This window comes from Heterocephalus glaber, unplaced genomic scaffold, assembly GCF_053883595.1.
Source record: "Heterocephalus glaber isolate CG9 unplaced genomic scaffold, H.glaber_assembly_v1.0 deba00001531, whole genome shotgun sequence".
Lineage (NCBI taxonomy): Eukaryota > Metazoa > Chordata > Mammalia > Rodentia > Bathyergidae > Heterocephalus > Heterocephalus glaber.
Window position 1 is genome coordinate 5,321,865 of NW_028258329.1, and position 12,422 is coordinate 5,334,286.

Consider the following 12,422-nt stretch of genomic DNA (forward strand, 5'->3'; position numbering starts at 1 on the left):
CACAGTCTAGGTTGGAAGTTATGTTCTTTTAGGGCTTGAAATACTTCACTCCAGGCTCTCCTTGATTTAAGGGTTTGTGTTGAGAAATCTGCCAGGATTCTGATGGGCTTTCCTTTGTAGGTGATTTGTTTCTTTTCTCTAACTGCCTGTAGAATTTTGTTCTTCTGTTGGGTTTCTGGGATCTTGACTATTATATGTCTAGGTGTAGATATTTTTGGTCATGGCTAGTTGGAGTTCTATATGCCTCACTTATCTGTATGTCCAATTCTCCACCTTTGTCTGGGAAGTTTTCTACTGTTATTTCTGTGAACAGTTTTTTATGTCAATTGTACTTTCTCCTGTTATTTCGTGGACTCCTATGAGTCTTATGTTATTCTTCTTTGCATCATCTAGCAGCTGTTGAATTGATTTCTCATGGTCCCTTACTATCTTTAAGAAATCTCTGTTTTCATGGTCCTTAACCACAATCCTGTCTTCTATATCTGATATTCTGTCTTCAGATTCTCTTAGTCTGCTCTGCATGCTTTCAGTGGAGTTTTTAATCTCCTGAATATCTGTTTGAGTCTGTTTCATGGATTCTATTTCTTTCTTATTTTGGGCGATCATGTTTTCCATTTCTTTCTTATGCTGGGCATTCATGGCTTCCAGCATGTTTCTGATCTCATCTATTTTCTTATCTGTTTCTGCTCTAGAGCTTCTAATCATGTCTTTCACTCTGCTCACCAGGTCTGTATTTATCTGAGAGATTATTTCTGTTTTGAATTTTTCTAGAGCCTCATGCATCTGCTTTGTTACTTCCTGTGCTATCAGTTCAGGGTGTCCAAGTGATTGCTTATCAGACTTTTCCACCTCATTTCCCCCAGGAATTCCTTTTTGTGGTGTGCAAGCCCGTGTTTGTGCCTTGCTTAAGTGTCTTCTCATTTTTGTTTTTGATACTGTCCTTGGTTTAATTCCTCGGTTGATATTTCAAAATTGCTTAATGTAAGTATCTTTGTTGCTTGTGTTTAAAACCCTTGTGGAATGATTGCTTTTCGGAGGTGTCTTCTAGATATAGCTTGTGGTTTGAGGTTTGAGACTCTAATGACGCTGAGGCTATTTTATTTTCCTTATACCAGGAAGGAAAATTAATTAGATCAATTGTGATCATGTTAGCCCAAATGACACAGTCAGCAATACCATAGCATCAAGCGCAGCTTAGAAAATGACAATTTGTGGTAGTTATTAATCTATCACATTTAACTATGTGAGTTAAATTAAAACCAAGGATCAACCCAGCATAAGCTTATAATGAATAAACTCCTCAATATAGCATCTTTCCCCTTCGAGGTGGGGAGTTAGAAAGAGTTGGGGAGGGAGGGACAGGTAGAAAGATCAGGAAAGATCAGCAGTGAGGCCAGAAGACACAGGAAGATCACACAAACTCTAAAAAGTTGTTAAAGGCAAGAGGAAAAGCCAGAATGAAAGAACAAAGACGTGAATAGGATCACCTAACAGCAACAGGGAGGCTAGATATCGGACTTACTTTCCATTAAACCTAATGATCATCAAGAGAAGGAAAAAGAGAAGAAAAGAAAAATAAGGGAGAAATGTGAATTCAGTGCAGAAAGGAACAAATGGGGAGACGACGAGCAATGTGGGACAGTGAGAGAATGAGTGAGAGAGAGAAAAGATAAAAGAAAAGAAAACAAGGAAAAATTTGAAGAGTAGAAAAAAGTAAAAATTAAGAATTAAAAGTAAGAGAAAAAAATTTTTTTTCTTTTTTGCAAATAGCAAAAAATAAAAATTATGGGCCTCCTTCAGGGTATGTCTCTGCTGTCACAGTAGGCAACGTAGGAATCCCTGTGCATATACAAGTAAATGAATTTCAGCAAGCCAGCAGCAGACCCAGTACAGTGGTCTGATGTGCCTTTATTGTAGAGATTCTCTTTACTTTTCCGCTGAGCTTCAGTTTTCACCGAGGAGCCTGAGAAGCCCTCTTTTTGCTACTAACTTCTGCTCTATCTTGTGGAGCTCAGGACAAGGGTCTTTGTAATCCCCTGTGCGTCTGTAGTGTGGTACCAGGTAGCAGAAAAGCCAGAAGGCCAGAGGCGCCGGGGACGACAACACTGGGCCTTGGAGGCGCCCGGCGCGGCTAAGCGGACCTCACCGTGGCATGGGCGGGGCCCGGGACCTCCATTCTCTCATTTAAAAGGCATTTGAGTTGTCTCCAGTTTTTGGTGATTATGTATACAGCTTCTATAAACGCTTGTGGATAGGTTTTTGTATGAATGTAATTTTTATTTCTTTAGAGAAAAATACATAGGAATGTTCATATAATGTTTGTTTAATTTGCTAAGAAATTGCCAAAATGGCCGGGGATTTAGCTGCCGCCTACCTCACAAGCACAAGACCTTGAGGTCAATACCCGCTACCAAAAAAAAAAATTTTCAAATTGTTTTGCATAGTAGCTATACTATTTTGTATTCTCACCAGCAATGCATGACAATGCCATGTTTTCCACATCCTCTCCAGCATTTGGTATTGTCAGGGTTTGGTTTTTGGTGCTGGGAACACAGAGCCTTACATACATGAGGCAAACACTCCACCACTGAGCTATACCCCAAGCCGTATTTGTTTAAGACATTCTAATAAGTGTATAGTTTTATTATGTTTTGATTTTGTATTTCTTCAGTTGCTACTAGTGTTAACATCTTTTCCTGTGTTTATTTCCTATTTATAGATTCCCCCTTTTTTTTTGAGACAGGGTCTTGCTCTGCACTTCAGATTGGCCTCAAACTTGTGGCGCTCCTCCTGTCTCAGGCCTCCCAAGTGCTGGGATTACAAACGTGTGCCATGATGCCAGGCTTATCGATTCTCTTGATGAAGTGTCTGTTCATATCTTTTGCCCATTTTTAAATTGGGTTGTTTTCTTACCATTAAGTTTTGTGACTTTATGACTTCTAGACACTATTTTGATGGATATATGATTCACAAATACTTTCTCTCAATCTATAGCTTTCTTTTTCATTTTTCACAATCTCTTAACATTCCCATTCATCTTGAGTTTTTAATTTCAATGAAGTTTACTTTATAAAAATTTTTCTTTTATGGATCATGCCTTTGGCATCATGTCTGTGAACTCTGATAAAGCACACAGGCCATGGAGATTTTTTTTGCTATGTTTTATCTTAATTTTCTTTTTTTTTTTAGTTTTAAGGGTTACACTTAGATGTAAGATCTGTTTTGCATTAATTTTTTGTGTAACATGAGCAGTTTAGGTTAGAGTTCATTGTTTGCATCTAGATGTCTAATTGTCCTAACATTATGTATTGAAAAGTCATTCTTTTGTCATTGATTTGTATTTGTTCTGTCAGAAATCAATGGGACATATTTATGAGGGTTGATTTCTAGATTTTTTTCAGTTCTGGTCTGCTGATCCACTGATTAACCCCTCGTCAATACCGATCAGTTTGGGTATCTGAACTAAATGAAGTACTCTAATCCATGTCCTTCTTTAATTTTTTTGCTCAGTTTCTCTAGATTTCAAAATAGAGGTCTTGTTCACATCATCTTAAATGTTGAAATAGATGTAGATGTAAAATATCCAGGTGTTTCAATTCTTGAGAGTGATTCTAAGTGTTGTATTCTTAATTTTTTTAATCCATATGTCCATTGCTACTATAGAGAAATACAGCAGAGTTTTGTACGTTGATCTTGTATCCTAGGACTTTGCCGAACTCATTTATTATTCTACAAAGGGTTTTTTTGGTGGTAGGGGGATTCTTGGGGCTCTCCATCACTGTAGACAAGCATGCCACCGCAGTAGGGACCGTTGAACCCTTCATTTCTGCTTGCATTGTTTGCTTTCCCTTGCTGTACGGTACTGGCCAGAATATCCAATACTGTTGAGTAAGAGGGATGAGAGCAGGCACTGTGGCCTTGCTTCCAGTCTTAGGAGTATTACTTTATGTACACTGGGATCTACAGGTCTGTTGTAGATGTCCTCTATCAAATTAAAGAATTTCCCCTGTATTTCTAGTTTTCCAAAAGTTCTTATCAGAAACGTGTTGAATTTTGTTAAATTATTTTTCTGCATCAATTGATATGGCCATATGATTTTTATTCTGTAGTCTGTTAATATGGTAGATTGCATTGATTTAGAATATTTAACAAGCCTTGCGTTGCTGGGATAAAACCTACTTGATCATGGTATGTCATTGTGCATGTTACTGGATTCACTGCCCTAATAGCTTGTTAAGAATGTTTGATGTGTACTGTTGGAGTATGTTAGGACACTGTATGTGATTGTAGGATATTGGTCTGTAGTTTTCTTTCTAGTACCATTTTTTAAATTTTTAATTTAATTTTTTTGGTACTGGGGATCGAACTCAGAACCTTGCACTTGTGAGGCAGGCACGGTGCCACTGAGCTAAATCCCCACCTTCTAGTACCATTTTTTTCCTCATTTTAGTGTCTGAGAATCCAGGCCTCATAAAACAAGTTGGAAAGTATTCCACACTGTTCTGTTTTCTAGAAAAGATTATATAGACTTGATGCTATTTCTTTTTCTGATATTTGGTAGAATTTGTCATGGAAACCATCCAGTGCTGTACGTTTCCTTTTGGGGAAAAAAGGAAAAATTATTGGCATATTTCAAATCCAGTAATTTTTGGTAGGATATTTTCCTATTAAGATTCTTACGATAAATGAATAACCACTTTTCATCCAAGGAGGATGTGGAGGAGAAACAGCCCGCCCAAGCAGCCCGCTATCCTCAGTGTGTGTGTGGAGAAGAGCAGAGCAGTAGAAGCAGTGGGCAGTAGATAGGTCAGAAATTATGATGATTAAAACCAGAGAGCAGTAGTGGAGATGAACAGAGTGGGGGTGTTTAGGGTATATTTTGGAGGAAGGACTGTTGGGATTTGTACAGGCTTAGGGAAGAGAGAAGCATCAAGGTTAGTACCATGCTCCAATAAGGGTTATTCTAAGAAAGAAAAGGTGGTTTACCATGGAGATGTGTATAACTGTATTCATTGCATTCAACCTTGCAGAAAAGCATCAGGTAAAGTTTAACATTCATTTCTGTGAAGTGGGAAGAAAGAAATTTATTATGGTAAATAACATTTATCAGAAAGCAGCAGTAGTATCTCAAGATAGTATCTTAATGTGTCTACTATCTCCCCTTAGCAAAAATGATAGACAGTGATAATAGCCAATTGCAACTCATTTGAAGTGAACTTCACAAATAAGTCTCTCTTTATTTTGTGCTTTAGTAGTACCTAGCTGGTGTGAATTTTAGATAAAAATTTCTCATATGAACATATACTTGTTCCAATAAAATGGATTTTATCTTCCCAGGAAACTTGTGCATAGATTTTCTTGGGAGTGGCTTATTTCATTACAATTAAAGGTCATAATGTGCTTTTTTCACTTGTTTTTCTCCTAAAGGAGAGGAAGTCATTAAATGTAAAGTACGTGTCTTGAGAGTTTCAGGTCTGCAAACAGAATTTGACCAATGACTTCTTTTTTTTTTTAGATATAGCCAGCCAAGGGCCCGTTTAATGACTGGCTCTTCTTTTCTTCCCACCCAAGGCCCAGAGGCCAACCAATGACCTTTAGAACAAATATCAAGAACATTTGGAAAAATGAGGTTTAGAGGGGTCAGGGTAGTGGCAGGAATTAGGGTGTATTGGATCAGACAAGCTTGGTTGTGAGTGGACATTTTATGAAGCTGAGAGTGTATGTGGGAGCTCATAATACTGCTGTCTAATCTTTTGTTTGTTTTCAGTGTTCTCTGATAAATTTTAAAAAATAAATGAAGAAGCTACCAAAGCAATCTTTTGTTTGAGGAAACAAAACAGCCACCAGTAATGTGAATGGAGAAGTATTCAGAAACACTAACTCTAGTCAAAGATGAATATAAAGAAGCTGGGTGTGGTGGCGCATGCCTGTAATCCCAGCCTTTGAGAGGATTGAGTTCAAGGTCAGCCTGGACTACATAGCAAGACCTTGTCTCAAAAAAATTTAAATAAAATATAAAAAGACAATAAAATTATTTCTTAGGAAAATACTGAAATGTATAATTTTTATTTTTTAGTAAGGATGGGGATGATAAAAAGAGACCCATGATCATTCACCGAGCCATACTGGGATCAGTAGAAAGGATGATCGCCATTCTTTCAGAAAACTATGGGGGGAAATGGTAAGTGATAATGGGAAAGAAAAGCCAGATGTCTCGTATTCTTAAAAATGATGTTTATCAAGATTAAATTGGTAGGAAAAATTGGAAGCTCCTGCTTTATATTAGAGCAAATAAAGAATTCATTTACCAGATCAGAAAACAGAAACAAAGAAAACAAAGGCAGAGTGGCATAAAACTGTACTATTTGCCCTTTGGGGAACTCAGTCATTTCAGAGATTATCTTTGCACCTGTTTGAAGCCTTTGAAGATCCAGTGGCTGCCTGGAAAACCTATGTTCATTTTCCTGGGGTACTGCCCCTTGCTGCACCATCATCGTCTGTGACCCATGTCTACATGTGTGAGTTTCCTGTGGCCATTGACTGAGAAAGAAAACATGTAAACCTGCTCTGTGAATGGCCTGAAGAACACAGTAGCAGAGACTTGGAGAGGACGACTGTAGCAGCACAGCCCTATCTAAGGATGACAGCGGGGAAGGGAAATGCTTTCTCTGTAGAATGTGGAGTGATGCATCTTGCAGTCCCCTTTGCTTGGAAGAAAACTGGTCAGACTTATGGAGCTACACTGATGCAGGGCTCTGATTACTGCTTTGTTTTCTTTTTTCTTTTTCTTTTTTAAATTTTTTTGGTACCAAGGATCGAACTTGGGTCCTTGCGCTTGCACAGCAGGCAGCGAAACCACTGAGCTAAATCCCCAGTCCTGGTTACTGCTTTGGACACAAGGCCAGAGACTGAGAAGTAATTAGATTGGAAATATAGGTGACAGATTTGGGGAGGAGAAATATGGGTGATTGCTCACATTGGGCCACAACAGTGGTTATTTTAATCAGCTGTCCCATCACTAAGACTTAACACCTGACACCCACATGTTAAAGGAGGAGAGGTTTAATTTGGCCCATGGCTTAGGGGATTCAGTCTATGGCTGGCTGACTTCAAGGCAGAAGCACCATGGTGGAAGGACATGGCAGAGGAAAGCTGCTCACATCATATAGACAGGAAACAAAGAAGGGAGGAAGTGGAGACAAGAACACACCCTTTCAGGTTACGTCCCATAACTCAGCCCCAACCAGGCCCCACCTTCTAATAGCACATTTTAGCCATGAACTCATCAGTGGACTTATGCACTGATGAGTATAGTGAGAATCCCAATGCAGTTACCTTAAGACGCCCCACCTCTGACTACATGAGACTTTTAGGGAATATTTTATACCTAAACCATCCAAATGATATTGCCCACTAAATGCCTTTATTGTTGAGATTTTTACTGTTCAGGTACAACAGGACCTCTACTGATGACCACAGCAGAATAAATGAATAAAATGACCACAGGGAGACATGCATAGGCTCACCGAATGGAAGTTCCCTCACCAAGTTCCATCACTGTACTCCTCCTTTGAGAAGTAAGGCAGTATGCCAACATTATTGGATTCACTACTGTCCTGGTGCATGAGAAGCAGCTGGCCTCATTAGCAGTTACAGTACCAGCTGGCAAATCACACACCCAGTGTCATCTAATTTCTTACAATTACAAAATTGACAGAGCATCTGCTAATGAAGTTCAGTTCTCTCTTCAAGATCTACTGCCCCTACTGCTACTGTTGCTAGGCACAGTATCTGTAGCTCCTGCTCTAGACACTGGGCATGGGTGTCTGCTCAGGTCACCGTCAGAGATTCCTCCCAAAACTCTGTTTTTGCATCACCCTTGTCAGAATGGATTCCACCTGGTTTCTTCTCCTGTGTGCCACTCTGTCCCAAATCAGCATGCCATCCTTGCACAGCTGACTGGCAGAATCTGAAGTCCATGGATGCATTCTAGCACTCACAGAAGCAAATTTCTTAGCAGTAAACATATGATGGGGAATTTTACAAACTGAGGATCTTTTAAATGTAGAAGCAAGTAGAGTCTGCATATATCCCTAATCATTGAGATCTTGAAAATATACTGTGGTATCCTGTAATATCTAAGCCATTACAGTTACACAGAAGCTAAAAGTAAAGGCATGAGTATATATGCTACCTAAGAGAATTAGTCAGCTTTGCCATTGCTGGGTCAGATTACCTGGTACCACAATTTGAGGAGAGGTTTATTTGGCTCAGTTTCAAAAGATTCAGTCAATGGTCAGCGGCCCCATGGCAGGAACATCATGGTGGAAGGGCAGGGCTGCTTAGTTCATGGCATCCAGGAAGCAGAGCAGAGAGAACAATACCAGAGAGAAGGGTAAAGGATTAGATATGGACCCCAAGGTCATGTCTTTATGACCCACCAGACACACCCAGAACTGGACTTTACTAATCCCCTGGCAGATCCCATGACAAGTTGCCAGCCCTTATCCATATCAGTATATCTACACTGATTAGAAGATAATTCTTTTTGTGTTTTAAATAAAGTGAGAGTGGTGTTGTCTTACTAGTCTGGTACTGGTGAAGGTCACAAAAACTAAAGAGAATTTGTGGAATCAGGAGATGGAGTGGGAAAGCCAGTGCATAGAGGGGACCATCCTCTTTTGAGGGACTCAGGGATACTCGCCATGCTTCATGCATCAAAGTTTCACATATTATCTTGTTTCTAAAATTTAAGGAAAGTATATAAATATGTATTCATAAAGTACCATCTGGAAATAGTCCCTATTTTACTCCCTCTGACCTTCAAACTCAATTCTCTTGATGAAGAAAATGCCAAATATGTCCTATATCAAACATTCTTTCTACTCACCCTCTATATGTTTTGAATACATTATATTTTGGCATAAGCACAGGTTCACATGTAGTTGTAAGAAATAATAGAGAGAGGATCAGACTACCCTTATCCCAGTTTTCCCCAATAGTAAGATCTTGCAGAATTATATAAAAGTATCACAGCTAGGAAATAAACATTGATGTGATTATCAACTTTTCTTCAGATCTCACCAGTTTTACCAGGTTGCACTTATTTGTGCATGTGTGTATTTAGTTCTGTAAGGTTTTATCACATGTGCGTATCAGATAACTGTCACCTACAAGATGCAAACTGTTATCTGCATTGTCCCCTCATGCTGTCCTTTTATTGCCCCACAGGCTCTGTCCCACTCCCGCCCCCTAATCTGGCCACTGTGAATCTGTTCTCTATCTCTATAATTCTATCATAAGTGGTACATAAGTGGAATCACATAGTATACAATAGTTTGAGATGGGCATTTTTCATTCAGTGAATGAAAGAAAGATGGACCCTTGAGGCTGGAATTACAGGCATTATGCCTAATAATTGGTTCATTTTGATTGCCGATGGTACTACAGTTTGGCCATTCATCTGCTGTAGGACATTTGGTGTTTTCAGTGTAGGCTACTGTAAATAAAGCTTCTGTGGATATTGGTGTACAGTATCTGTATGACCCAAGGCTGCATCTCTAGGATAAATGCCCAAGAGTGTAAGTTCATGATTACCCTTCCATCATGTGCTCTAGGACAGGCTTCCCTTTCCTTTTCTATAAAGATTGCAAACTTCTCCTTTTGTCTACTGCACTACCTTTTAACTCTTAATATAATTTGGTTTGCTTCTACACCATTCTACTCAAACTACTGTTATAAAGTCTTACTGGAAAAAAAACCCCTTGGTTATTTTTTAATCACATAGTAAGTGGTCATTCTGAAATGATTTTGAAAAGGCATATTTTATATATTTTTCAGGCCTTTCTGGCTGTCTCCACGTCAGATAATGGTCATCCCTGTGGGGCCAACTTGTGAAGAATATGCACTTCAGGTAAAATCAGATATATTTAAAATACATGCAACTTTATTTTGTGTTCTATGTAGGTCATTGACTTGGAATGTTATTCATACTTTTAAATACCGCATAATTGACACATTAATTTAAGCCATATTTTCAGTAATTGAAAATAACACATAAATCCTGTCTACATAGCTGTATTGGGATTGTTTTATTTTTAATGTTTTCAAGAAACTGATATTTTGTTTATTTTGTTTTGTTTGAGACAGGGTCTCAGTATGTAGTTCAGGCTGGCCTTAAACTCATTGTATAGCCCAGGTTGGCCTCAAACTTTTGATGATCCTGCTGCCTCAGTTCTCCTGGGATTACAGCCAAATCCCCCCAGGCAAGAAACTGGTTATTTTGAAACATTTCATACATCTTAAGTCACTTTTCTCATTGCAGAGACAAAATACTAACACCCAAAGTTAAAGGAGGAAAAGTTTATTTAGCTCACAGTTTGTAGATATTTCAGCCCATAATTGGCTGGCTCCAAGGCAGGGTGGTATGCCAAAGGGGCATCACAGAGGAGAAACAGTTCATGGTGGGCAGAAGACAGCAAAGCAGCAACAAGCTGGGACCCTCTATCTGTCTCTTATATGCTATCCAGGCTACCCACCCTTAGCATGGATAGCACTCACATCCAGTGTGGGGCAGCCTTAATCCTTGTATCACATCCTTGATCCCAGCATCACATATCCTAGATCTAGCCGTCTCCAAAAAACTCTATCTATGACCAATTGAGGCTTTGGGGGGACATCTAGACACAAGCCATTACATCATGATTAAAGTGTTTTTTTCACGTTATTACCTGTTACTGTGTAACAAATTACTCTAAAACTTAGCAGCTTAAAGCAACAGATATTATCTCACAGTTTCTGTGCATCAGGAGTCCGGGAGCGGTTTAGTTGGTTGACCGTGATGCAGTGTCTCCTGAGGCTGTGGTCAGCTGCCAGCAGGCTACAGAGGCCCTGGGGGCTCACTCATACACACCTCCACTCCTCACCTTTGAGCTTTTTGCTAGGCTGCTTGAGTGTCCTCACCACATGGTAGCTGCCTTCCCCCAGAGTGAGTGATCTGTAGAAATGGAAGCTGTTGTTTTACACCCTAGTCTCAGAAACGATATCCATCACTTTTCCCCTTCACTGTGGGTTGCAGAGACCAATGCTGGTACAAGGTGGAGGGAGCAACACAGAGTTGTGAATAACAGTAGATGGGGAGCAATGAGGATTGTTCTGAGTCTGGCTAACAAATAATGCAAGTATTCCATTTCTTCTAGGTATCCAATGAATTTTTTGAAGAAGGATTTATGGCTGATGTTGATTTAGATGACAGTTGTACACTAAATAAGAAAATAAGAAATGCCCAGCTGGCTCAGTATAATTTTATTTTGGGTAATTTAATATATTTTTTCAATGCTTATTGTTTGGCTTTAATTCCAAAAAAGCAAAATAAGTAATATGGTATAATACTTGATAATCACTACTTGATAATCACAATCTATTAACAGCTTACAAAGACAAGTCCTGGTTTAGCTGTTCTTATGTGCTCTTTGTTATTTGCTGGAAGAAAAGCTGTAAACTTTCACATGAATCCTATGGTGTGGTATCACAACAGTTAACATCTCAAACCAAAACGAAAAGAATTTGAAAATAATCTCTTCAGTAGAATTACATTCCTTCTGCTTCAGTCATATGGCAGGCCTGAAATACTTTCCCTTGCTTTTCAAGTTTATTAGAAATCTTGGGGATTAAATGAATGAGTGGAAAAGATCCAACATTTAAAATGATAAAAGGGAAAAAATATGTAAAAAACTAAAATGTCCCACAGGCACATGAGTCATTGGATACAGAATCTACAATTTTGAGTTTAAAAATGATTTTGAAATCAAGAGAAACTGACGCTGATATGCTTGCAGGCATGACACTGATATTTCCAGTAAGAGACTATCAAAAGCAAACCTAAATATGCATAGAATTGTCCTGTCAGCAGTTGTCCACTGATATCTGACTCTATGGCATGTACTCTGATGTTTCAATCAGGCTTGTTGTAGTGACAGAAATCTCAAATTAGCTTAGACAGAATTTATTGGAAAGGTATTGTAGGGTCCTATGATGTGAAAGGTGGAATTAAATAGGCAAATCATTGGAAGAGTAACTGGGAGCTATCAGGAGCTTACAAGAACAGTTTCTCCACATTTATGGTTCTTGTTTTGCTCTAGTCCTTTATACTTTTCTTGAATATCTACTTTATTCCACTTATCTGTGGACCAGTTTCTTCCTTCCATCAGGCAGTAAACATGGCTGCAGGTTCCTGGATCACTAGAGAGAACAAGCTGTTTTCTCCACATTCCAGGAAATTCTCATTGGCTGGTTGGCATGAATGTAATGTCTATCTTTTGACTTCTCAGCTATGACAGGTGGAGCCGAGTGTCTGTATGAGGTCTCATTTGTGCCCAAAGGCCGTAATACCATTCTCTCAAATGGACAATTCAGACTGGATT

At 39.0% G+C, this 12,422-nt stretch overlaps 1 protein-coding gene across 3 annotated transcripts in view; it reads left to right on the plus strand.

The window, feature by feature from the left end:
* The window catches only part of Tars3 (threonyl-tRNA synthetase 3), a 56,436-nt gene that overhangs the window by 42,735 nt on the left and 1,279 nt on the right, over positions 1–12,422 (plus strand). For 2 of the 3 annotated variants that reach the window (XM_021264741.2, XM_004852666.4), the window contains 3 exons: positions 6,077–6,181; positions 9,841–9,913; positions 11,199–11,313. In XM_021264741.2, coding sequence (XP_021120400.2) covers positions 6,077–6,181; positions 9,841–9,913; positions 11,199–11,313 — 293 coding nt within the window. Of the gene's footprint in view, positions 1–5,767; positions 5,962–6,076; positions 6,182–9,840; positions 9,914–11,198; positions 11,314–12,422 lie in introns of those variants that run through there. The other variant, XM_013075122.3, reaches the window with a different exon arrangement.